At 33.9% G+C, this 27,421-nt stretch overlaps 1 protein-coding gene across 7 annotated transcripts in view; it reads left to right on the top strand.

The window, feature by feature from the left end:
- LOC127071069 (iroquois-class homeodomain protein IRX-6) overlaps window positions 1–26,593 on the top strand; it is a 53,331-nt gene extending 26,738 nt beyond the window's left edge. For all 7 annotated transcript variants that reach the window (XM_051009922.1, XM_051009921.1, XM_051009920.1 and 4 more), the window contains 3 exons: window positions 138–250; window positions 22,824–23,128; window positions 24,027–26,593. In XM_051009922.1, coding sequence (XP_050865879.1) covers window positions 138–250; window positions 22,824–23,128; window positions 24,027–25,024 — 1,416 coding nt within the window. In that variant the 3' untranslated portion in view covers window positions 25,025–26,593. The remainder of the gene's footprint in view (window positions 1–137; window positions 251–22,823; window positions 23,129–24,026) is intronic.
- The last annotated feature ends 828 nt before the right edge of the window (window positions 26,594–27,421 follow it).

The raw sequence follows: 27,421 nt of genomic DNA, 5'->3' as shown, positions 1-27,421 counted from the left end.
AAAGGGGGAAAAGAAAGAGAAAGAAAAAGAGCGAGAAAGAACAAACACGAGAGAAAAAGAACGACAACGACAATAACAACGAAATCAAAACAATATGGAAAAATGAAGATCAAATGATACGATTAATTTCTTTCCAGGCTGCTGGACTCGATTTGAAGGAAAATCTTGGTGCAGGTGCAGCGGCAGCATGGCCCTATCCCTCGGTTTATCATCCCTACGATGCCGCATTCGCGAGTTATCCGTTCAATGGGTAAGTACTTACATGTTCGTATTATTATCGATACGTTTCTCGATAAAAGTAAAAAGTCTTGTGTTAACGTCGTTATTCATACAATTGGAAAGTGATAGACAAAGAGAGAAATAAGGAGGTGGGTGGGTGGGTCGGGAGATAGGGTGGTAAGGAGGGGGAGATGATTCTTTTCTTCTGTTAACGTTCTTTATTCGTGGACGATGTGTTAGCGCCTGGTTAGATAAGCTTGCTTCTCTCTCTCTCTCTCTCTTTCTCTCTTTCTCTCACTCTCTCTTTCTCTTTCTCTCTCTTTCTCTCTGAGAATACATAAACATTCTAATAAATTAGCCTTGAGTTGACCCGAGACTGTCGCCTCAGCCGTCTTTTCCTCGAGGCTTCGTTCTCGAATCGGTCAACGAGTGTCACAACGACGCGACCGGTGAAAGGTCTTCGTTTGTTGATAATAATTTCTGATCGAATTCACGTACTATGGATTAACACGGATTCGTTACGAGAAATTCTCTGTCCTTTTTTTTTTCTCTTTCCCCTGTCTGTCTGTCTGTCTTTCTTTCTTTCTTTCTTTCTTTCTTTCCTTTTTTTTTTTGCTTCTTTTTTCAACAAAATTGCCAAGTGGTTACCGACTTACAAGATAATGAATGTTTATGTATGTGTGTGTGCGTGTGTGTACACTTAATCGAATTTAAGAATAATTTTGTTCTATTTATTCGATCGATAATTTTATTTAATTAATGGACAAGCGTTTTGTCGAATAAAGGATCATTATTTATAATGAAAAAAATTGGATACGCAATTGGTATAAATAATCGTGTGTCTGGTTTTGTTATAAACACCGAACGTGTCTATTTATAAAATATCGATAAAACGTTGCTTTAAGAGACATTTGTAATTGTAACACTTAGAAAATTTCTATTGATCGGTGTATATTTTGATCAATTTTATTTCGTATTTTAATATTCTATTATAAATGATGAACGTATATTTAAAGTATCGATTAAAAATGTTTTAAAAATACTGTCTCGATAAATAGCAGCCTATAAGAATTAGATAGGTCGATTCGATTTATCTAATTACTGTTTAAAAGAATACATGATTTGTGTATAATGAAATATTAATCGCGTTTGATAACAACAGTGTTTGTGCATATATATATATATGTTTTTTTATCTATATATATATATATATATATATATATATATATATATATATATAGACGAAATTTTTGTATTTTTTATTTTTTGTATATTTTTATTTCTTATTATTTTGTACGTCTATGTAATTCATTATTCATGCAGCTCTCATACTCGTTAGTTTTATTATTACGTACATCCATTATTCATCTAGATCATATTAGAATATTCTCATAAAGTATTATACTCTTACAACACTTTGACTATACGATCGATTGATTTGAATCGCATCATGAAAGCGTTGTAATGTTTACATGATAAGTTCGTAAATTGTCGTATATCTTTGATTTGTATGTATAATACTTGTTACGAAATAATTATTACTTGAAAATTTTATCATTTTAATTTGACGTCGAAACGTAACCAAAGAAATATATACATTTAGAATAGATTTCTTCTCACTTCGATTGATATCGATCTTACTATTAGAAATTTAAATTTAAAGATTAGACGATCGAATACTTTTGATAGATACAATTTCTGACCTATTCGAAAGTTCGAATTTAAGGTCAAAATGTAATTGAACGTCGTTACAAAAAGTAACGTAACGTTTACAATATCCGATTGCCTAATATACTTTTTCTTTTTATTAAGGTAAATGTTTTCTTAATTATTATTTTAATTTTACAAAAAATACATATATATATATATATAAAAAATTGTGAATCAATTTCTACGATCTAGTTATTTATAAAACTAATGGAATGTTTACAAGATTAGATCGTGTAATATCAGATATCTTCGGGAGATAAAGTTTCTTACGAAAGAACGAATCGTTCCAATTTGACGTTGAAGTAAATCGAGGAATGTGAGAAATTCAATATCGATTTTCACGATCGATTGATTAGAATCTTATTGCAAAAACGATCTAATGCTTAGAAGATTAGATCGTGTGATGTCCTATATCTCTGATAGATAATGTTTCAAATAGTACGAAAATTTCGTAATTTCTTTTCAACGTAAAAAATCTACCGAAGAATGTGAGAAATCAAAATCGATTTTTAAGATCGATCGATTGCCAATCTCATTGCGACAGAAACGACGATGTAAAGCTTAGAGGATTAGATCGTGAAACGTCCTATTATTTATCTTTGACACACATAAAATATAAAAAAAAAAATTTAATAACATCGTCGTTCTAATTCAATTCTAAACGATGTAACAAAGATACTAAACATTCGATATCGATTTTTGCAATCGATTGATTAGAAATTCAATGGAGAAGCTATGTATAGTTTAGATGATTAGATCAACTACCGTCGGTTAAAATGTTTACTAGAATTCGAAAATTTCATGCGTTCCGATTGAATGAAAATGGTGTAACAAATAATGTAATCGATTTCCATAATCGATCGATTTGAATTTGATTAGAATTTACAATATCGATAAGGATTCCAAGAATTTGAAAATATTCATCGTTTTAATTCATCAAAAAAAAAAAAAAAGGAAGAAGAAGAAGAAGAAAGAAAGAAAAATAATGAAAAGAAAATAAGGAACTAAGAATTCAATATCGATTTCTGGAATCGATTGATCAGAATCCACTTAGAGAAATGACACAGAAAGCTTAGAAGATTAGATCGTAAAACGTTCAACGGATATATTTATAACGGATATATTTGCTCCGATAAAATTGCAATTAATTAAAACGATCACGATCGTTTTCGAAATGGAACGTACGACAAAAAAAAAGAAAAAGAGAAGACAGAGAGAGAGAGAGAGAGAGAGATCACAATAAATAAAGAAACTTGACGAATAATTCGAGCACGACGATTTCAACGATATCTTAAATTCGATGATAACAAGCAAAGCAACTATGCATGTATATGCGCATGTACACGAATAAACAACTAATTCTAGATCCCTCTAATAGAACATATTAGAAAGAAACAATCGCAACGGAAGAAATAAACAAAATTATAAATAAAGAAAAACAAACAAACGAACAAAAGAGAAAAGAACCAAAAACGGTAAGTAAGTAAGAAAGAAAGAAATACAAAGAAAAAAAAGGAAAAAAGAAAAAAAGAAAAAAGGAAAGAAGACAGAGATAGAGAAAGAAATAATTCTTAAGTTCGCTAAGTTCTTTACGATATCGAAACTTGATAAGGATACTAACTAACTACGTATGTAAGTATGTAAGTAAGTAAGTCGACTATGAGTTCTCAGTCACGTATCTATCAGTCGAATTCTCCCCCCGGTAAAGGCAAGGCTATACGCGGCTTGACAACTGCGTCGAGAGCGGCTCATGGCATCTAGATACTATATTGCGACGTGACGCACTTCCGGTCGCTGAGACTGCTTCGTATGCAAGGAAGCGATCGGGTACTACAGCTTGCTTAGCATCCATTCGGTCTAGTCGCTTAGCGCACCGAGCCTTCCTTTATGGAGACCTACCGCCGCTCCTCACCGGAACCGCAACACGCACTCGGCCAAAGTGTGATAAGAATTGCCGGAAGGCGATCGGACCTTCTGCACCTGCACCTTCTTCTCAACGAACTCGATATTTCTTTCCTTTTTTTCTTTTCTTTTTTGCTTATTCCTTTTTTGCTTATTCTTTTTATTTTTCTTCTTTCCTCTTCTTTTCTTATTTTTTCTTTCATATATACCACCTCTTTCTTAGCACCCCTCTTTCTCTCTTCTTTTTTTTCTTCTTCCATTTTTCTTTTCTTTTCTTTTTTTTTCTTTATATTTTTTTTAATTTCCTTTTTTCCTCTTCTTCTTCTTCTTCTTCTAATTCCATTTTTCTTTTCTTTTCTTTTTTTTTCTTTATATTTTTTTTAATTTCCTTTTTTCCTCTTCTTCTTCTTCTTCTTCTAATTCCATTTTTCTTTTCTTTTCTTTTTTTTTCTTTATATTTTTTTTAATTTCCTTCTTTCCTCTTCTTCTTCTTCTTCTTCTTCTTCTTCTACCTTTTTTCTTTTGGACGCTATACACCCCTACTTCTCTCTCTTCTTCTTCCTTTTTTCTTTTTCGTTTACTTCTAGTTCGATGATTGACCACGTAACTTGAACGACACTCGTATCGTTATCTTTTCTTTTTTTTTATTTATTTATTTGTTTTTCTTTTTACTTCAATTTATTTCAAGTAGATCGAAGTTCGTAAATTCGTGTAGAAAGAGAGAGAGAGAGAGGGAGAGAAACAAATTGTTCTTCTTTTTTTGTTTTTTCTTTAATATTCCTCAACGTCACGTAAATACGTTCGAAATTGTTATTGCGCTTAATTGTTTTCAAATGTTTCCTTTTTTCCTTTTAATATCTGACAAGTAGTTTTGTATCGTTACGATGTTCAAGAAAATTTTGATTAAATTGGTAAGAAAAATTGTTGACAGGTATGTCTGTCGATTAGTTTCATAATCAATTACGTACTTCAATCTTTTTTTTTCTCAGACTTTTCAGACTTATATTTGGATTTGTAGTTCCGTTAGTTACGTTTATAGTTTCACAGTTTGAATATAAAATTAGAGTAACGAGTCTTTTGCATTATGACTTGTCTCTATTTTTCCTTTTTCTCTTTATTTGTTTTTCTCTCTTTCTCTCTTTTTTTTTTTCTTAAATTAAAGCTCGTACGTCTGTAAGGTCAGTCCTTCTTTTCTTTTTTTTAAACATTACATCTAAAAATAAGTTCCGTCAGTGTGATGAAATTCTCAAACACTTTGGTCTCGAAATATATTTAAAAAAAGAAAAAAAAAGAAAAGAAAAAGGGAAAAAACTAATATTAATGATAATTACATTGTTAATTAAATATTAACCTTTTGCGCTGTGAGGTTATCCCTAACGTGATACTTCATTGTGTTAATAAAACAAATCAGTAAAAGAGATAGTTTTACTAAACAAATTGTACACGTGTTTGTACATGAGAAAGCCTTGTGTTTTACATTTCTCAATATTGAAATATCTTTAATGGCAAATTTTCGAGGAAGTGCGAAACATAATAATCGCAAATAGTCGAGGTAAGCTTAGTTTATTCTGCGGTAAAAAGTTAACAAATGTACTTTGAAAAGGAACATAATAATTTAAGTAAATCATAAGCTTATTAATATTCTATAAATATCATTATGAATATTTCGTTAAAATAGTTATGTGTATTTTGTCGAAAAAAAAAAGAAAGAAAGAAAAAAATAGCAGAAAAAAAAAGCTTACCAATCCCGTTAATGACTACAAAAAAAAAAAAAAAGTCTTCCTACTTAATTGCAATCTTCCATTATGATCCGGAAAAAAAAAGAAAGGAGAAAAAATTAAATGAGAATTGAATTAAAAGACAATATAAAAATTTGTTAAATTCCTTGAAGTTAACGGTAGAGAATGAAAAAAAAAGAGAAAGAAAAAAAGGACAAAAAAAGGAGATAGAACGCAGATAAAACTTTTCGCCAGACCTAATATACGTCACGTCGAAAAAATTAAAAAAAAAAAAAACGAAAAAAAAAATTAAAAAAAAAAACAGAAAGATAAAGAGTAATAACGAGATAAATAATGGAGAGAAGGTATAAAATGATGATAAAAAAAAAAGAAGAAGAAGAACTTGATATTCACATGGTGATACGCTTAACTTTTCATTTAAACACAATTTTAAAATGGTCGTTTCAGTTTTGCTGACGTATGGATAATCGTCCCAAATAATTATCTCTGTGTACTTCTTTTTTTTTTTTCTTTCTTTCCTTCTTTCTTTTTCTTTATATATATATATATATATATATATATATATATATATACACGCGTATGTGTGTATGTGTGTGTGTGTGTATCGTCAAATTTATCTCTCGGAGATAGGGACTGTTTTAAGTGATTACGTAATATCATCATCTCGCAGGCCACTGTTTCCTTTTTCCTTTTCTCACTTTCGGCACGATTCGCAAGTGCGATGCAATTAGCTCGAACAAACGTCTCGTCGAGGGATATAAGTTTCACGATGCGATAGGTATACCAAATGTTATGTTTTTCCTTTTAAATATTTTATCTCTTTCTTTCTCTCTTTCTCTTTTTCTCTTGCTGTATAACACGAAAGAAGTTTAACACATAGTCGAGAGATAATTGACATCAACAGTGCTATATTCGAAGTAATCAAAACGTAAACTCGAATACAATTGTAATATATTAAAAGAAAAGAAAAAAAAACGATACGATATAATAAGTGGTATAAATAATTCTTTAATATATATAATAAATTTATATGTATATATATATATATATATATGTATGTATGTATATTATGTGATATTTAATATCGTAACCTGTGATCTTATTCATACGCTTATTTATTTAATTAATATTAAAAATAAATGTTCGTTACGCGTTATTAAATAATTATATATTAACAAATATTAATCGCAGTTTTAATATCAAGAAATAAAATTTATTAATAGACTATTATAAGATATTTAATATTATTGATTAGGAATAAGGCCGCACGTAGTTTATACATCTTTATTATACGTCTTTGTTATAATTTACATCGAAAGTTATCGAGATATTGATTAAACTTCAAAACGTGTGAAATCAAGTTTATTTGTTTAAACGATATATATAATCGATGAAATAATTTAAATGATAGTATAATCAATGGAAATGTTGATATTAAAAAATCAAATTAAAGATGTACGTAAGTACGTACGTTACACGTGTACTTAACATCGTACAAAATTTAGAATATCGTACGTTTAATCTTATTTTCACATACTTACACGAAAATATGAAGATACACGTTTATATATTTATGTTCGTCGTTGTGATAATTTCTATATCAGACTGTTAAATTGAATGCAATCAAAACATGTATTAAATTTGAGAATCTGTCATACAATTAATAAATAATATAATAATATAATCAATAAAAATATCGACATTAAGAAACATTAAAGACGTATGTAAGTACGTACTAAAACGTACAGAAAAACAAACGTGTGCATTTAAATATTATAAACACGATCTTACTTTCACATACCTACATAAAAAAATATATATATATATATACACACATTTTATTCTCTTCGCGACATTTGTCAAAAAATTGAATACAATAGATATTCCTAAAAAGATCTCGACAATCTCTGAATTAATAAAACTAAATAAAACGAACGAATCTTAAACAAATAAAAACACCTTAGATACAACTACAACGACAAGAATTAACTTTACTAAATTAAATATTAATGCAAAACATCAAGATTTACATGGCTATAACAAAAAAAAAAAAAAAAAAAAAAAAAAAAAACAGAGTAAAAAAAGGACGAAATAAATAAAGGAAAGATAGTCGAAATTCTTGGATACTTATCGACACACACAGAGACAGACAGAATATACGGACACGTATATACAATATATAAAAAATAAATTATAAAAAAGTTTAACCTTTCGTCAGCGTTAACGAAGAGACACGGAAGTAGGCGTAAAATCGTTTGAATGAAAAGAGACGGAAGGTGTAGAGAATTTTCGAGGAGTATAAAGAGCACAGAGTGTAAGAGTAAGAAAGATAGCGAATGAATCAGAGAAAGAGAAATAAAGAAAGAGAAAGAAACAAATGGAGAGAAAGACAGAGAGAAAGACTGAGAGAAAGAGAGAGAGAAAGAGGTTGTCGATTATGCGAGAACGTGTGCGAGGGGCCACTTAACATAAGCATACAAAAAGCCAATAATGCAGCGTTGGCATGCATGGCCGCGAGGTCTTGGGATCGAACGGGTTAACGGTCTCGTCTTTCCGGCGGATTGGCCCTGCTTCCGGAGACATATAGGGTAGACAATAAGAAAGGAGCAGCCGGGCCACTTCGTTCGCTTACGTCGTCGTTCTTTCGTTAAGCTTCGTATCGTTCTTCTTTTATATCGTCTTCTTCGTCTGATTTAGTATGAACCATCGAACATGAGTGCTACACTCACTCACACTCATACGCAATATACTTGTATCGACACTCGTACTTTTATACTCATACTTATACTCCTACTCATACTCATACTCATACTCATACTCATACTCATGCTCATGTTCATTCTCGCCATGCTCGCGCGTGCGCGACACGTATTTTATTAAAAGTGTGTCCGTACAACGACACCGATGTGTCGGCACGCGAATCGAAAGCACGAGCGACGAATCATCATCATCATCATCATCATCATCATCATCATCATCATCATCATCATCATCATCATCATCGTCGTCGTCGTCGTCGTCGTCGTCATCATCGGCTTTTCGTTTAAGGTTTCGTACCGACTTCTGTGCCGCACGCGGAATTTTTAAAACGATTTCTGTAGTGTCGGCGACAAACCACTACCGTATTACACCACGATTAAACGCAATATGTATTCCCAACGAGATTCCAATCTGACGAGGGGTAAAATAAATAATACGAATGTTTCGTTATGTAATTCATTCTCGTCGTCGATTCGAACTGACGTTTCTTCTTCTTCGTCTTCTTCTTCTTTTTTTTTTTTTTTCTTGTTGATCTTTATTTTCTTTACTTATTCTTCTTCTTTTTTCTGCTTGCTTGTTTCTTTCTTCCCTTCTTCTTGTTCTTCTTTCGTCCCTCGAAATATTTCTTTATCTTCGAGAAATTATTAGAGCTTATTAATTATTGTTTTACGAATAAAGATTCGTATCGATCGATTGGATAAATAGTAAGAACGTTCGCGTTACGTACAACGAAATTCGTCGTTTGCGTGTGTACAATTATTATTCTTTTTTTTTCTTCTTCTTCTTCTTCTTTCTCTCTCTTTTTTCTTTTTCTTTTTCTTTTTTTCTTTTTTTTGAATATTTGTTATCAGAAATTATTCGTAATGGAGATCGTTCGTTCGTCTACATCGAGTGAATAAAAGAAATTATGCGATTCGTAGATCGGCAAATATTGTTTCTTTTTTTTTTTTTCTTTTTTTCATTATCATTGATAGAAATTATATACTATACGTCGTGGGAAAAAAAACAAGATACTCCTTATCGAAAAAATTAAACCCTGTAAGTGCACTTAACGAGATCCGTATCACCATACGAGATAAATAATACAAATGTTTTATTATGTAATTGGTCGTTTAATGGTTTTTTTCTTCTTTTTTTTTTTTTTTGTTAACTATTCATTATCATAAATTAAATGCAATACGTACTTATTAGTAATATGAACTTCATTGTCGATAAGAATAAATAAGACAAAGGTTTGTTTTATGTAAGTGTAATATGTATTGTTAATTGAGATTATTATCGACGGTAAGATAAATAGTGTTTTAATATCTACATAATTCGAGCAATTAACTTTCTTTTCTTTTTCTTTCCTTCCTTTTCTTTCGGGACATTTATCAAGAAATTAAATGCAACAAGATATCTCCGATATATCCGTAAGAGATTAAATAAAACGAGCGATGTTTAAATAAATGAGAATAACGCCAGGACAAAAGTTTCATTTATCGAATTAAACGATAACGTAAAGTATAAACGTTCAACTCGGTTGAAAGAAAATTTTAATAACTTATTAACGAACGACAACAATAATATAATAAAACAAAATTCTTTTAAGACGAATTAATAACAAAGACGGTAAATAAAGATAAGATAAATGATACGTTTCTGTTAAACAAATAAAAACGAGCAAACAAATGTAATAATAAAGACAAATCAAATAATAACAATAATAATAACAACAATAATAATAATACCATAAAAAAGAAACAATATCCCTAAATACACGAGTATACTGCAAATAAATGTAATATTACCAATAATGCAAATAGATATATTTTCTAATCTGATTAATAACGTAATGAGAAATTTTTAATAAAATTAATCGTAAGTATCTACATACATTATATCAGAACGACATTTCAAAGTCATTTTTTTCCAAGCGATAAATAAAAACGCCTAGCGTTTTTTCTTTCGCGCGGAATATCGTAGGTTGATTACGTAAAAAGAAAAAAAAAAAGAGAGAGTGAGAGAGAGAGAGAGAGAAAAAAAGAAAGAAAGAAAAAAAGAATATTTAATCGAGTAGACTTAACCGACGATATTATACATAATCGAGTATGCATTCGTTGAGAATAATGTTTCTACCTGTTATATATCCTTTCGCGCGGTCCGATATCAGAAGTACATTGATATATTTCGCGGTTTAATGCAAACTCGAGGCTAATGCATTTTACCCAAGCGAATGCGTGAGAGCTCACGATCTCGGTTAAACGAACGGCTAAAATTCTCCCTTCTTCGTAAATGTTTAAACTCTGAGAAGTTCTCGGAATATTGCAAAAGTCCTTCAAGCAAGCATAAGTAAGTACAATGAGCACGTTATTTGATTCTCAGCATCGTATATTGCAGTTAGCTCATCGTTCTTCGGAATGGAATTCGATCGGTAAACCTCTATAAGATAGTCTTATTTCTACGATAGATTCTTTGAAGTATCGTAGAACCTACGTGTACATAGATATATATATATATATATATATATTGAAATAAGTAAATATATCTGATTATAAATTTCGAACGAAATCGTGACTCTACAGCTATAAATCTTAACGACAACAATCTTCTTTCTCGTGATCAATGTTTACATTGTAAGTAATCTGATAACTTACGATGTCATTTACACGAATTAATTAGTTCTTGAAGAGGAAAAAAAAAAATATATATATATATATATATACTGAACGTGTAACAGTAAATCTCGTAATTATATTAATCGAAAAAATTCAATATTAAATTGGCTACTCGTTTCGAAAAAGAAAAACAAAGATAATATATCATTAATTTTTAGAATACTAATCAGTAACTTTTTGCAACTATCAATAACCGATAGATCGACGAAATGAATTCATTCTTAAAAATTCATTTCAACGCTTAACAATAAGCTTCACGAATTAACAAATCAATTACGAATATTAATTCGTCTGTCATCATCGTCGACGAAAAACCAACGAGCTAATTTCTAATCCGAATATAAATGAAAACTTTCAAATTATATCAAAAACATAAATCATACAATTCCCAAGGAACTCTATACGATATAAATGCGACGATAAATCTCAAGGCACGTCAACGACTCGTCAAAAAAAAAAAGAAAGAAAGAAAAATAAAAGAAGAAAGAAAAAACAAAGAGAGAAGAAAGAAAAAAATCTAAAACAATTGGAAACGTTGCAAGCAAAAAACAAAATAACTAAACCCTAAAAACGAAGAACCTAACGATCGAAAGAAAGAGAGAGAGAGAGAGAGAGAGAGAGAGAGAGAGAGAGAAAGAGATAAGATAATTTCGATTCTACTAAACGAATAGTATCCCATCCGTTCGATCCTTCGCACAAGGTCATCGTCGTAGATTAAACGATCTACGACCATTTAATAGGCTCTTTGATCCACGTAGCTTTTTGTTATGAAAATAATAACGAAATAAGACCAAGACTAGGATCAGGAACAAAACTAGGATCAGGAGTAGGATCAAAAATAGTAACAGAAGCAAAGGGTTCCTTCGTGTATCGTTAGCAACGTTTATACCAAAGGAAAGACACACGTTTTTCGTTGACTAAGAGGGACTCGCTAACGTTCCAACGACCTTTCTCTTTCTCTCTCTCTCTCTCTCTTTCTCTTTTACATCGTCGACATGCAGATGACAGCGGTTCGTCGTAGCATACGACAGGCCTGGCCACAGCGTGTCTCTTGGCTCGCGCTTTTCCCATTAGCCTTAATGGACGTAGATTAGTCCTGCCGGCCGTCGTCTCCTACGGCAGGATTTAATGACTTGGCCGCACCCCTCGACCACCGATACCGACTTTACTCGCACCGAAGCAGCGAGTGAAAGTAACGTTCTTATGGACGATCTCTCGTAGCTATCGGAACTTTACCTTAAACTCCTAACCCTCCTCTCTCCCAACTTTACCCCTCGCCATACTCCTCATTTCCCCTCCTCTTTCTCTTTCTTTTCCTTTTTCTCTCTCTCTCTCTTTACCTCCTAGGAAATTATGTTAATCTCGAAACGCTTTGCTACGAACGTTCGCGTGCGCCTTTTGTATATCGATCTTTATGAAAAGAAAAAATATGTGGAATAAATAAATTCCAAATAAGAACATCTGTCGTTTTATAAAGAAAATCATATAGTAGACGCGTACACGCGCGTAATAATCGATTAATTTTATTATCACGATTTTACATATACGTAATATTTACTCTGTGTGTGTGTATGTAAGAGCGTATTAGACTTATGTAACGATGTACAGGCCTTGCACGATCGATGGGAAAATAATAGAACAATGGCGATTTTTTGAAGTATCTGGGACTTCCTTTAAAAGAATGGAAAATAAAAGAAACAAAAAATTAAAAAAAACAGGAAGAAAGGACGAAATAAAAAAAGGAGAGAACAAAAGAATTATTTTCGATATGGTACAAATGGAATGTGATTTAAGGATCAGAAAAAAAAAGCACGTGTTTGTACCATCGGTAGTGGGTAGAGCGTCGTAAAGATCCGAATAAAAAATGAACTTTCGCGATGAATTCGTAATCGCGGCACCGTTGTGTAGTATAGTTCACCGTACAGTAAAGATCGTTTTCGGAGATTACGAGAAACTACATTAGAACGGTCGTTGTAAATTTTCGTAATCTAGGCACAACACTGGCTCGAGTTAATCTCGATTAGCGATAACTCAACTCCGACTGTAATCTTGGAACGTAGTCTGGTTTATAAAGCGTAATACTAACTAAGATGGATTTTAAGCGATCGTATGACAAAGTAGCACACAGTGTTACGTTTTATATAAACTCGTTTAGATTCTTAATGGTTGTATAATAAATACATATATATATATATATATATATATATATATTTCTTTATCGATACATAAACGTCGATATATGGAAGACCACACGTGATCGAAAGAGAGAAAGACATACATGTGTAAGATAGAGATAGATAGATAAAAAGAAAGAGAGAGAGAGAGATTCACTAGTATCACTCTTATACGTTAACACACACACACACACATACACACAGACGTACATTTACATAGAAGAAGGTTTACGATCGATCTGTCAGTTTGCAAGCAACTGGTAATAAAATGAGTCGGATGTGAAACAACCGACTGTCAAGCATAGTGACAAAACTTCCTTCCCCTCTCTCTCTCTCTCTCTCTCTCTCTCTTTCTCACTCTATCTCTCCGTCTCTTTCGATCTTCTCAGTAAAGTGCGTCTAAGCATTTCCGTGGGGTTTCAACGTGTGACGACATAGGTACACGTACTTACACACATATACACGTCCATACAATCACTGGATATATATATCCACGTCGTGTCGTGTAAACTGTAAGAGCGCAAACCGCGTTCTCTCAACGCTCTACTCTACTCTTTGTCGCATGATCGTAACACGACTCTACGGTAATCGAAGGAAGTTCTCTTCTCTTTATCTCTGTCTCTTCCCCCCCCCCTCCTCTTCTCTTCTCTCTCTCTCTCTCTCTCTGTCGATAGTTATCGCCTTATCTTTCTCGTTCGAGTCTCGTTTTTTCTAAACTCTCTCATTTAAACGCAAATATTTATACTTATTGCTTGACACTGCTAAGTCGAATTAACCCATTCGTGTTCGTATCCTCTTTCTATCTCTCTTTTTCTCACATACGCACGCTTACAAAACACATACACGCACGCGTGCACAGAGTGAGAGAGAGAGAGAGAGAGAGAGAGAGAGAGAGAGACAGAGATATGTGTATATATTCTTTCTTGTAACTGATTTACGAACTTGCGTCAAAGTTTACGACACACGAGATTCCCACCAACACGAATAGCTATTGTATTCCTCAAGGATAAATAGTATGTTGTTGTTGTTGCTGATTAACTTTAACGTAATATCGATCGGTTTTCTCTAAAACGATCGATTAATTATTGGATTAATTGAATGATTAATTAATTGTTCGATTGGGAATTTCGAGACGAGGAAGAACTTTCTTATCATCCGATATGTTGTAAATCTCTGATGGAAAATTTTGTCTTTTCTTTTTCTTTTTTTTTTGTTTTTGTTTTATTCACGTTGTTACTAAAATATTTATAAATTAACACTGCACGTACAACGTTTATTTATTAATATTATCATTAATAATCTCGATGGAAAGTTCGTTTTATTTCATTCACGTCGATAATACGATTCGTCGTTGCTTATCGACCTTTTGTAATTCATTAATTATACCAGGTACTGCGAATTAATTATGAAAATTTTAGAATGTAAAACTCAAATGTTACATTCTTTAGAATATAAAAGAATGTATAAAAGAAGCGAAAATGAATCAATTAATATTTATAATTCATTTTTGTTCTTCCAAAGAATACTTCAAAAATAAGAATGATCGATCGATCTTATATATATATATATATAAAAAGAGAGAAATATCTAGAGCGCGAAAGATTAAAAAATTTTGTACCAATTATAAACGTAACGCTAAAGCGAAAATTCCAAAAATCAGAATATCTTTTACCGAATTTTTTTCATAGTAAATAAACAACAATATAATTAACATTAAAGCGGCCAATAAGTAACGTCGTGATGTCAGAATATTTAAATGAAATGTGTTTCGTTACATTTATTAACATAGTACATAATAATATTATATTAATATAACGGTATAAATATTTTTGATACACGATATATCAATATCATATCACCTTGCAATATAAAAATTTATTACGTACTACGATTAGCTATCGTACTGACAGATTATAATCGTGTAAACTATTAATGAACGTACGAACGAATGAATTATCGTCGAATAAAATAAATATCTGAACGAACAATATTAAACCTTTGAAGTGCGTTTCATACGGCAACTTGAGTGTCGAGCGATAGGCGACAGTCTTTGTTTATGTTAGATTTCGTTCAAGTTTCGAGAGTTAAGAGGAATCGGTTTGTGAATAAGGTTCCTCAGTTCTTTACGTACTTTTTTAGGAAGTGTAAAATGATATATCTTAAAATAACGATAAGATGTTTTATCTGAAAAATTCTTTCTCGATTATGGTTCTGACGACATCATGTCCCGACGTTAGTTAAGATTCGTTGATCATAACAAAAGTAAATATTATTGTTTCGAAAATTTTCGAAACGTTACGAAAATAGATTTCAAACGTGAAATCATTTCGAACGAGAATGACTTTGATTTTATACTGTTACAAGACGTGATACGATTAAAGAGAAATTATTCATAGAGTAAATGAATATAGAAACGTAGTATTAGATATGAGAAATCATAAAATTAAAATTTCAGGAAATACAATTCAAAGAAAATACAAAATTCGTATACCCGATGAAAAAACTTGCAGATCAAAATCGTGTCAAGTTGTTACTTCGAAGAACCATAAAGATTTAATACTAGATCTAACACTAATATATAATAACGCAATACTCATTATTTACTATAATATTATAGCACAAAAATATCGTATATTAATAATACTATTAAACGATGAAATAATATTGACATAAAAGCATTCCAAACCTTACAATACCAACAATACTAATAACTCGATCATAATACTTCATACGAGTACCTAAATACATACTTATAACCATTTATTATCAGAATGTTTAATTCAAAAAGCTATTAAGCACAACATATAAAAATCGATTAAAAAAAAAAAAAAAAAGAAAAAGAAAAAGAAAAAGAAAAAAAGAATGTAAACGATCGATATAATATTACCATAGGCGTATAACTATAATAAAGCGATTAATAGTCATTAAATTCCACAAAGCGTACCGACGAGAGAAATTCGTATCGAGCGGTATAACCGAAAGAAGGCGGTTCACGATGGTTGAAAAAAGAAACCGTAAGAGAGGCTGGCATGCTTCGCGGCTGATTAAACTCGAAACGGAGCATGAGAAAAGTAGGAGGGATAAAAGAACTCGGTAAGAGAGAAAGAGAGAGAAAGAGAAAGAGAAAGAAAGAGAAAGAAAGAAAGAGAGAGAGAGAGAGAGAGAGAGAGAGAGAGAGAGAGAGAGAGAGAGAGAGAGAGAGAGAGAACGTAGTCTCTCCCTTGTGCGTGCACATATATATCTACATATACACGTATATCGAAAGAAGATGGCGCCTTTACCGAAATGGCTACACTTTCGTGCTGATAAAACTCCACGACCCTACGTAGAAAAGGAGGGTCAGAGAAAGCGTTGAACAGAGAGAGAGAGAGATAGAGATAGAGATAGAGATAAAGATAGAGATAGAGATAGAGATATATATATGTATATATAAGGACGTTAGGTATCACCCTTCGCTACGACTGGTAACGAGGGGCGGAGTCGTCGTACGTGTCGCACACCTGCCTGTGAACTACCTTAGATAGGTGACACCCGTTTCTACCCCTCTTGGTACACATATCCTCCCTCTTTTCTATACTTTTTTTTTTTTTTTTTTTTATACTGATTGTATAGGTAAGTATTAGACCATGATGAATGTCGTCTCTTACTTTATCGTATAACGAGCAAGTTCGAATTGATAAACTCGTCATTCTACGTTTCAAACGCGATAACGTGTTCACGGTATCTTTCTTTCTTTCTTTCTTTCTTTCTTTCTTTCTTTCTTTCTTTCTGTTTTTCTTCTTTTCTTTTTCTTTTTCTTTTTCTTTTTCTTTTCAGTGATATAATACGCACGTAACGTAAGGTTGCAACGTAACGTTGCTCACTACTATTACTATTACTACTGTTACTACTACTGCTAGCTGCTGTTATTAACGTTAGCGTTATTAAGAGATTATGCAAATAAGCATTTTGACAAGTACAAGTTTTACTTTTTATAATACATGAAAATTGTTTATTCGTCGTATTATTAAGTTAAACGTTAGATACGATTTGAAAGTTTCTTGAATATGCTACAAGTTGTTAAATATGTTATTTCGTCGTTACAATAGGCTCGTTTCAAAGTTTTCTTTTATTTCTTGTTAGATAACAGTTTTGAAATCAAATTTGTCAAATTATAATACAATTTGTTGTTAAGTTGTTGATTCATATCGGAATGTGTTCAGTCGTTAAATGTAATAATAACGATACCGTAGAAAATGGTATAGATAGTTATTATTGGATTGATCGATAAGGTTAGAATTTTTAGATGTAAGATACTAATAATTTAATAAAGAAAAGTATAATATTGGATTGGTCAATAAGTCAGATCGAAATTTTCAAATATGAAATATTAATAATTTAGTAAAAAATAGTATAGTATTAAGTTGATCGATAAGATCAAAGTTTTCGAATATTTAGTAGACAAAATGATAATATTAGATAGATGAATAAATTAATTCGTAATTTTCCCATATGAAATCTTAATAATTTTTTATGGAAAATATTGCAGTATTAGATCGATCAATGTGGTCAGAATTTTCAGATATAACGTATTAAAAATTTAATAGAGATCAATATACAGAATTTACGAAAATAAAATATATATATATATAATGGATAAAAAAGATCGGAATTCTTAGATACGAAATACTAATAATTTATCAGAAAATGATATAATATTGGTTCGATCAATAAATAAAAAAAATATTGAGTTGAACATTAACAACAATGACCGACGTTTTCAGATATAAAATGCTACAAATTTATTTGAGATTATTATATAACTATTACATTGCTCAATTAATATTAGTTATATTAAAATTTTCAATACAAAATATTACTAAACGAAAAACAAATTATACCATATATATATATATATATATATATATATATATATATATATATATACAATATAACGTAAATATTAATTACCTATATAACAATATAAATAATCGACGCTGCGATCACGATTACTTCACGATTACATTATTTCCATAAACAATTTCCCTGATCAGTTAGAGAATTCAACGAGAGGGAAAGGAAAGCAAAAGGAAAGGAAAGTGGGCAGTAAGGGTGTTCGAGTAGGATAGGAGGGCCGAATAAACGGTTAGACGAGTCTGGTGATTGTATTTTGATGGGGGGAGGAACCTGAGCACGGCCCGATTAGCAATCGCCATGGAAACAAGCAGTTGATGCGATCAGTTTGCGCATGAGAAGAAAGGGGTTGCGCAAGATACGCATATATATATATATATATATATATATATATATATATGTATATAAATGTACGCGTATATAGAATGGGTAGTTATATACTAAAGTGATATAGAGAGCGTAGATGTACAAAGACATTAGTGGGTAAACGTGTCTACATTCTAATTGTATATAACTCTATACAACGTGACTGCATTCTAGCGGCTTGGAATATACATATACATATATATATATATATATATATATATATATATATATATACTATATAGTCGTTGCATTTAAAGCGGCCAACGATGGCGATGGCGATGACGGCCGGGTAGTGGAGATGGTATGGTGATGGTGGTGGTAGTGGTGGTGACGTTGGTGATATCGGGGATGGCAATGGTTGGGTGAGAGATAGATTGAGGGAACCGTGCCGAAAACGGTTGAGGGTGAGAAAGAAGGAAGCAGAGGAAGGTAGAGATAGAAGCGACAGGAACAATGTGCATCGAGATAGAAAGAGAGAAAGAGAAAGATATATATATATATATATATAGAAACAGAGAGACAGAGAGAGAAAGAGAGAAAGTGGTAGAGCGAAAGGGGTATGGAAAGGAAGAAGACAAAGTGAGAAAGAGAGAGAAACGCGAATGGCAGAGGTAGAGATATAGAGAACCGTCGGATCTGGAGTTAGAGGAGGAGGTAGAGGTAGAGGTAGAGGTAGGAAGAGGAGGAGGAGGAGGAGGAGGAGGAGGAGGAGGAGGAGGAGGAGGAAGAGAGTGGCGGAATCGGTAGAAAGCAGCAGTTGCCGCTCTCGGGGGCGGCTGGCTGTTATCATGAGAAACAAGCTTCCACTCTGATTTTTTAATCCGATCCGCACCCCCTGCCACCGACTGAATTTTAAAATAACTGCAGAACGCCATTTGCTCCTCGCAAACAGACTGGGGTTAAGCCATCCCTCTCTACCTCCATCCACCAGCACCACCTCCTCCTCTACCAGCACCTCCTCCTCCTCTTCCACCTTCCTCTCGGCCCTTCACCTTCTTTCTTTTTTATTCCTTTTTTTTTCTTTTTTTTTTTCTTTTTTCATTACTTCTCTCTCTCTCTCTCTCTTCATCCATCTCTCTATCTTTCTCTCTTTTTCTTTCTCTCATTTTTCCTCTCTGTTTAAACGATCCAGAGCCCGACGATCCTCGTCGTACTCTCTTTTACTCTTTCACGTCTCTTCTTCGCGTTTATCCTGTACGTACGAGAGACGTATCAGCCATGGGACACGCGTGTGCGTTCGTACATTTTTACGGGACTCTCTGAATGGATGGAGAGAGAGAAAGAGAGAGAAAGAGAGAGAGAGAGAGACTGAGAGGGACAGAGAAAGATATAGAAAGGGAGGATTCGGAAAGAAAGAGATGTGTATCGGTATGAAAGCGGGACCAATGCTGCCAAATTGAAATGTTTAGAGTCTTCGTTTCCTACCCGTACCTGAATCCAACGGTACTGACTGAAATTTGCGATCGACCAGAGTGCCTGAGCGTGAAGAAGATAGGAAAAAGGGATTGGGAGGAGATGGAAGGGGAAAAGGGAGAAATAGGAGTGAGAAAAGGGAGATCGATATATTTGTATGTTCTCTCTCTCTCTCTCTCTCTCTCTCTCTCTCTTTACAGGCAGGAAGAAAGCTGGATAAGTGACAGTTTTATTAATTTTCCATCTCCTGGTGTTGGTAGATCTCTCCCTTGCCACCCACCAACCCTCCCTATATCTTTCTCGTTCTTTTTATCCAACGAATCGCGAGCAACATCGGCACGCTTGCGTTCACATTCGTCTATCTCTCTCTCTCTCTCTCTCTCTCTCTCTCTCTTTTTCACACACAGACACACACACACGTATATATATCTATACTCTTTCTCGCTATCTCTTTCTCTACCCACGCATCGCGTTCCACAGGGTGAAAATAAAGCTCAATAATGGCGACGGCCGTGACGTGGGGGCTACCTTTCGATGTCTCTTTGAAATGAAATAAATCGTCAGCCGTTCCCTCTGTTCCATGTCTCGCTGTTACCTTCTCTCTCTCTCTCTCTCTCTCTCTCTCTCTCTCTCTCTCTCTCTCTCTCTCTCTCTCTCTCTTTGGAACTTTTAAAGAAAAGAAAAAAAAAAGAAAGGGATAAAAAAGACTTCAAACTCAACAATATTTTGTACTTTCGATCGCGAGGAAAATATTACGTCCATCACTAATAAGCAAAAATCGATCTTATCGAATCTTATCGTTAATCTATCTGGACTGTACATATCATTTCTTTTACTTGCGTTCAAATCACCGATACAGTATTTCTTCTTTAACGCGATCGCGTTAGAATCATTTTTATTTAACACGACAATGCTATCCGTTTAATAACACATACACACACACACACACACACACACACACACACATATATATATATTTATAAATAATACGTATACATATATACGTATATCCAACGATCTTTTACCAAAGAAAATCATTACATTGAAAGAAATGATCTCCAAAAGAATAATCGTTTTAATAAAAAAAAAAAGAGGGGTAGTATTGATAAATAAAAAGAATAAAAAAAATCGAAGAGAGAGAGAGAGAGAGAGAGAGAGAGAGAGAAAAAGAAACAGAAAAAATAGAAGGAGAAAGAAAGAAAGAAAAAAAGAAAGAAAGATCATGAAGAGTAGGATCTCGTAGAAAAGCCGTTAGAGTACTTAGAGTTTCGAGCCGAAGTCGTCGCGTCTCATCTCCCTTGGGTGGTGCTCTTATCGGTTGGAAAAAGAAAAACGTCGGTCGAGGATAGAAAGAGAGGATGGTACCTAACGATAGGGAGAAAGATAGAAGATGAATGAGAAAGAAAAAGAAAGATAGAGAGAGAGAGAGAAAGAGAGAAAGAGAAAATGGTAGGAGGGATCGAGAAGCATCTCGAGAGTACCGGACGGTCGCCCGACGCTGGAAAATTTAATTTCGATCCCGTCGATTCAGCAGTTATACCAAAGTTTAATCTTTGATAAGGGTTAGTCTTTTAGTAATGGGATCCCAGAGGGTCGGTCGCTTCGGACGGACTGGGTGAGGCAGACGACTAAAGAAAGAAGGAAAAAAAAGATAGAAAGAGATAGATAGATAGAGAAAGAAAGAATAAGAAAGAGAGAGAGAGAGAGAGAGAGAGAGAGAGAAAGAGAAAGAGAGAGGACAGAGGACATCTCTCCTTCTTTTTAGGATGGAAAGGAAAGAGCTTAAACCGTTAGATAGAGATCTGCTCTTGGGATGAAAGTAGTACCTTCCCGCTTATAGCTCTCTCTCTCTCTCTCTCTCTCTCTTTCTGTTCCTCTTCTAACTAAGCAGGACTCAGACTTTTATAACGTTCGCGAAGGCGTAACGAGCCTCACGATTGGATAAGTTTTCCCGACACGAGCTTCCGCGGTGATTCCAGGATTCCTTCTTTTTTTTCTTTCTTTTTTCTTTTTTCTTTTTCTTCTTCTTCTTCTATCTCTCTCTCTTTCTTTCTTTCTTTCTTTCTCTTTCTTTCTTCATCGTTCTCTCCAATCCGACTTTACCTTCTCCTCCTGGTGTATTCTAGACCGCTTGTATCCGGGTCACGCGCATCCTTCAGACGATGAAGACGCTTAACGATCGGATGGCTTAATAAACGGATAACTCGTACGATCGTAACCGCGTTCCAATTAAAGAACCAAGAACTTAGAAATAGAAATAGAAGAAGAAGAAGAAAACGAAGTAGAAGTGGATGAAGAAGAAGAAGAAGAATAATAGCCGTGTTCTTATTTTACGATATTACTATCTCTAGCTTCGTTTTATTCTATCTCACGAATTCGCCGTTGACTTACTAGTCGTCGCTTCGCCGACTAATTAGCCGGCTTATTTGTTAGAATTTCAAATGGGTCAATGAGAGATTGTTGCAGGATAGACAGATAGATAGATCGAGAATGGTATAGAATAGATATAGATAGAAATCTTTCGGATAAGATAGATAGACGCGGATCTAACTATTTCTATCGATAGTATTCTACGTATTTATATATATATATCGAGCTTTGAAATCTCTTTAAATGAGACCGACAAGGGTGAAACGTTTCTTCCCTGTGTGTACCCTTGTAAAAATTACCGAGCGTTGTAATCGATGGCTGTGAAATCTTTTAAACTATCGATTTGCATGAGTGACTGACTAAGTGAATGTGTGAGTTAATGAATAAGGGGTAGGACTGAAGATAGAAATCTTTCAACTTAAAATTATATTATCGGAGAAACTTTGCGATCGATTATCGACGATATTAAAGTAACATACGTGCATTTGTGACAACGTGTTAACTTTAAGACTTAAATGCAAGGGGTTCGTGCAATCTCTTTTCTTTTTGTTTTAATTTTCTAATTGGTTTTTTTTTTTTTTTTTTTTTAATTTTTTTTTTCTTTGCTTTTCTCGTTACAGTTACGGTATGGATTTGAACGGTGCAAGGCGGAAAAATGCAACGAGAGAAACGACGAGCACGTTGAAGGCTTGGCTGAACGAACATAAGAAGAATCCTTATCCTACTAAGGGTGAGAAGATCATGTTAGCTATAATCACGAAGATGACGTTGACGCAGGTCTCGACGTGGTTCGCCAATGCACGGAGGAGATTGAAAAAGGAGAATAAGATGACGTGGGAACCACGTAACAGAGTCGAGGATGAGGATAACAATAACGAGGATGACGACAGTGGTAGAAAGAGCGTCGATGAAAAGGATCGTCTCGGTAAGTTTTATTTAACAAACTTCTTAGATCTTCGGTTAGATCTTTATTACGTCTATCAAAAAGTTCTGCCTTGCATTAGTTTTCAAGAAGGAGTATATATAATTTTTATAAATCTCTCGTCGAAATAAATACGAGCTTGTTGGTATCAACAATAATTGTGGATTTAAATAACATCAGAATGTTTGCTATCTTCTCGCGGAAGATTAATTTTTATTTCTAATTAATTAACGAAAAAAAAAAAGGAAAAGAGAGAGAGAGAGAGAATAGAAAAGAAGGGGAGGAAAAGAAGCATACAACTTCTAAGAACTTGTATCTCTCTATCTATCAAGATAAAAAGTTATTAATATTAATTAAAATTAATTAAATAGGAATATTTCGCCTATTTCCGAATGGATATTTACTTATAATTAACTTGACCGATCCAAAGAAGAAGAAAAAAGAAGAAAAAAAAAAAGAAACCTAACTTCTTCTAGCGATGTAACTCCTACTGAGATAAAAAGTTGTTAATATTAATAGAAATTAATGCGCTAGCTCGAATACTTGGAATACTTACTATTTTCTAGCAGGGGGCTAACTTCTAATTGACTTAATCAACTTATTACAAAAAAAGAAAGATAGTAAAAAAAAAAAACAATCTAAGGACTAATTAGCAAGAAAGAAATTGTTATTAATGTTTAATAAAGATTATATTTTACTATAAACTATACGTAAAAATGAATGAAACGTTGTAATAAAGAGTGTACAAGATTAACTTCTTCGACTATCGAATGAAAATTAACAGAAAGAAAGAGAGAGAGCTTTTCGGTAGATCTAATCCATTTCAGATAATGAAATCAACGATAAAATGTGGATCGTTGGAATGTCATACGATAAAGGAGGCCAAATTCGATAATTACAGATTCAAAGGATTCGGGTACGGGTTCGAGCGAGGACGGTGAACGGCCAGCTCACAGATTGGACCTATTGCACGGCACCAGTGGTGGTTCAGCTGGAGCTCAAGGTAGAACGGAGAGTGAATGGAGTGAGTCACGTGCGGACAGTGGTCCGGATAGTCCGGAATGTCTTTACGATCAAAGGGAGCCAAGGCATCCTTTACAGCTTCAACATCCGGCGTACCTTGCATCAAGTCACGGGCGATTACTTCGTCACCCATCGCCTGAGAGTACGTCACCTAGCAGTCATCATCATTTACCACCAAGTACGAGTGCACCATCGACGGGTAGTGCAGTAACGACGAAGCCAAGGATTTGGTCGTTGGCTGACATGGCAAGTAAGGATGGAGAACAACAAAGTCCTAACGCAACGACGATGACGGGTCTGACGTCGCCGTATGCTGGTACGGGAGGAGGTGGTGGAGGTGGAGGTGGTGGTGGTGGTGGTGGTGGTGGTGGTGCTGGTGGTGGTGGTGGTGGTGGTGGTACTGGTGGTGGTGGTGGTGGTGGTCCTGGAAAGTTAGTGAGTCCATTGGCGAGTCGTCTACCACCTCATCACCCGTTACATCCAGTGATGCATCCAGGTACCCAATTTGTAAGGCCTCACCCGGACTTTTACCGAAACTTCTATGGGGCCTCTCACCTTGGTTCCGGAGATATGTCATTGCTCGAAAGTTACTCGAGAACATTGGGTGGTCTAGGAGGAGTTATGCCTCCGTCGACCGCTCCAAGCATATTAACGTCATCCTCATCGTCAATAGCTGGCGCCGGTAACGCTAAACCGTTCTCGATCAATGGAAATTCCGGTGTTAGTGGAGGACATACGGTTATGCTTACCACAGCTTCATCCGGTCTCTCGCCGTCGTCATCGTCGACGGCATCATCGGGTGGATCTGATCATTCGCCTCATCCTACCGGTGGCTTACCCCCGAGTCAAGAGCTCAAATCGCCTGGACGAGTGTGATTCGACGTATAATAAATAAAAATAAGTGTCTCGACTCTTGAAACGAAGATGTAAGAGAAAGGGAATGGGAAATTACGACGAGAGAACTACAACAACAACAACAACAACAATAACAACAACAACGACAAAGGAAAGAAAAACAAGAAAGAAAGAAGGAAAAAAGATGAGAAGGAGAAGGAGAAAAAGAAGAAGAAGAAGAAGAGAAAAAAATATAGAGACAAGACTTTAAGGTCGCCATACGATATTTCATCGTATGCGACAAACTGTGCTGTGCTCTGGTGTGTCCGACAATAATGACAGAACTACAATCTTGTAATTAGTGTACAGTGTGAACGACATTGGAGTATAATAACTTCACAACACGGCCACCCTTTTTATCCCGCTTTTATCCTTCCTCCTTCCCTTTTTTCCTTCGTTCCTCATCCCGATTCCTTTCCCGATTCACATCCGGTTGTCTTCGATCAACGAGAAATCGTAGTCCTGAATATCCGTAGAAGCTACGGCTATCATGGTAAAACTATCCTAGCGCTGACTCGATAGTAACACATTATATATAAATATTATATATATATATATATACATAAACATATGACGATAATATTATTATTTATGCGTTTGTAAATAGTAGAGATGGCCTAGTAGAGAGCGTCCGGCCAGTGTATGTATTGTATGTAGAGTAGGTACACAATTATTATTATTATTATTATTAATATTATTATTTCATATTATTATTATTATTATTATTATTTTTAATATTATTATTATCACAGCCGAGATCATTATTCGTATCGATGATCATCATCTTCATCGTCATCTTCATCATCATAATCATTGTCACCGTCATCGTCATCCTCATCATCATAATCATTATTATTATTATTATTATTATTATTATTATATTATTATTATATTATTATTATTATTATTATTATTATTATTATTATTATGATTAATTATTATTAATTATTATTGTTATCGCAATGTTTATATCATCTATTCGCGTCGGCTCGGTCGATTGTGACGAGGTATGGATTCCGCTCGCGATTTGCCTCACCATTGAGATTTCCGTTACGCTCTACCATCGCGTTAACAAAAATAGAACACGAAACAAAAATCATTATTCGCGATACAGTGAAAGAGAGTGAGAGTATGTGTGTGTGTGTGAGAGAGAGAGAGAGAGAGAGAGAAAGAGAGAGAGAGAGAGAGAGAGCAGACAAGAGAAAAGTGTAATACTTAAGTGTGAGATCGTGTTGGAAGGGCGTAACGGTCGTTTAAAGGAAGAAAAAGCGAAAAAAGAAAAAAGCAAAAAATGAAAAAAAAAGCAAAAAAAAAAATGCAGAAATAACACACAAGCAGAAAAGAAATGGAAAAGAAAACATATCGTGTCATGTCGATAGCGAACGAGATTGCCATCACCTTTTAGTCATTCGTGTCAAAACAAAATTTCACGCGGCTCAACCGGTTGCCACATTGGCAGCGCCAACGAGCGCAGACTGTGTCTTTTCGCAATAAATGAATCATTACGAAAAAAAAAGAAAACAACAAAGAGAAATGGAATAAAATTTATAATACCCGTTATATTCCGTATACCTTTTCCCATCCATATTCCTTGCTTCCTATTCTATCATCGATATCGTAATATATAATAATATAATCGACGAACGTAGATCAATGGGTAAGTCGAAATTATTATCTTTTTTGTAATTCTTTCTTTGTAGGTATTTTTGATCGATCTTTTTTTTTCTTTTTTGATTTATACATATATATATATATATATATATATATATATATATATATATATATATTATTAATACATTATTATTGACATATATATAATACATAGGATGATATTATCCTTCGTTATATCAATCGTTCGAAAACGAATACATCTGAAATCTCTTGACGCTTGGATCTGGAGAGAAATGAAATGAAAGACAAAACTTCGATAGAGTAATCGAAAGAATAGAATAGAGCAAAATAGAGTAAACTAGAGTAGAATAAAATAGAATAGAATAGAATAGAATAGAATAGAATAGAATAGAGCAGAATACAGTAGAACAGAGTAAACTAAAGAAGAGTAGAGATGAGATGAAAAGAGAGGAATAGAGAGGAGAAAAGAAGAAAAGAGAAGAGAAGAGAAAAGAGGGTATCTTCTCCGTCCACATCGTAGTCTGGATGAATATGAAACGTCTTCTCGTTCTTGGAACCGGCCACTGGATGTACTTATAAAAATGCAAAGCGCGACCGACTTCTGGGTGGTTGCGGGACAAGCCTGGTTATTAGTAAACATTTAAATCGACAATCGCTATAGGTATACATTGGACAGCAAGGGAATGCTGGTTTCGTTTCATCTCTCTCTCTCTCTCTATGTATATCTCTCTTTCTCATTCTTTCGAT

This window comes from Vespula vulgaris, chromosome 20 (assembly GCF_905475345.1).
Source record: "Vespula vulgaris chromosome 20, iyVesVulg1.1, whole genome shotgun sequence".
Classification (NCBI taxonomy): Eukaryota; Metazoa; Arthropoda; class Insecta; order Hymenoptera; family Vespidae; genus Vespula; species Vespula vulgaris.
The sequence above is the reverse complement of the archived record's forward strand: the minus strand, read 5'-3'. Positions and strand labels throughout refer to the sequence as shown.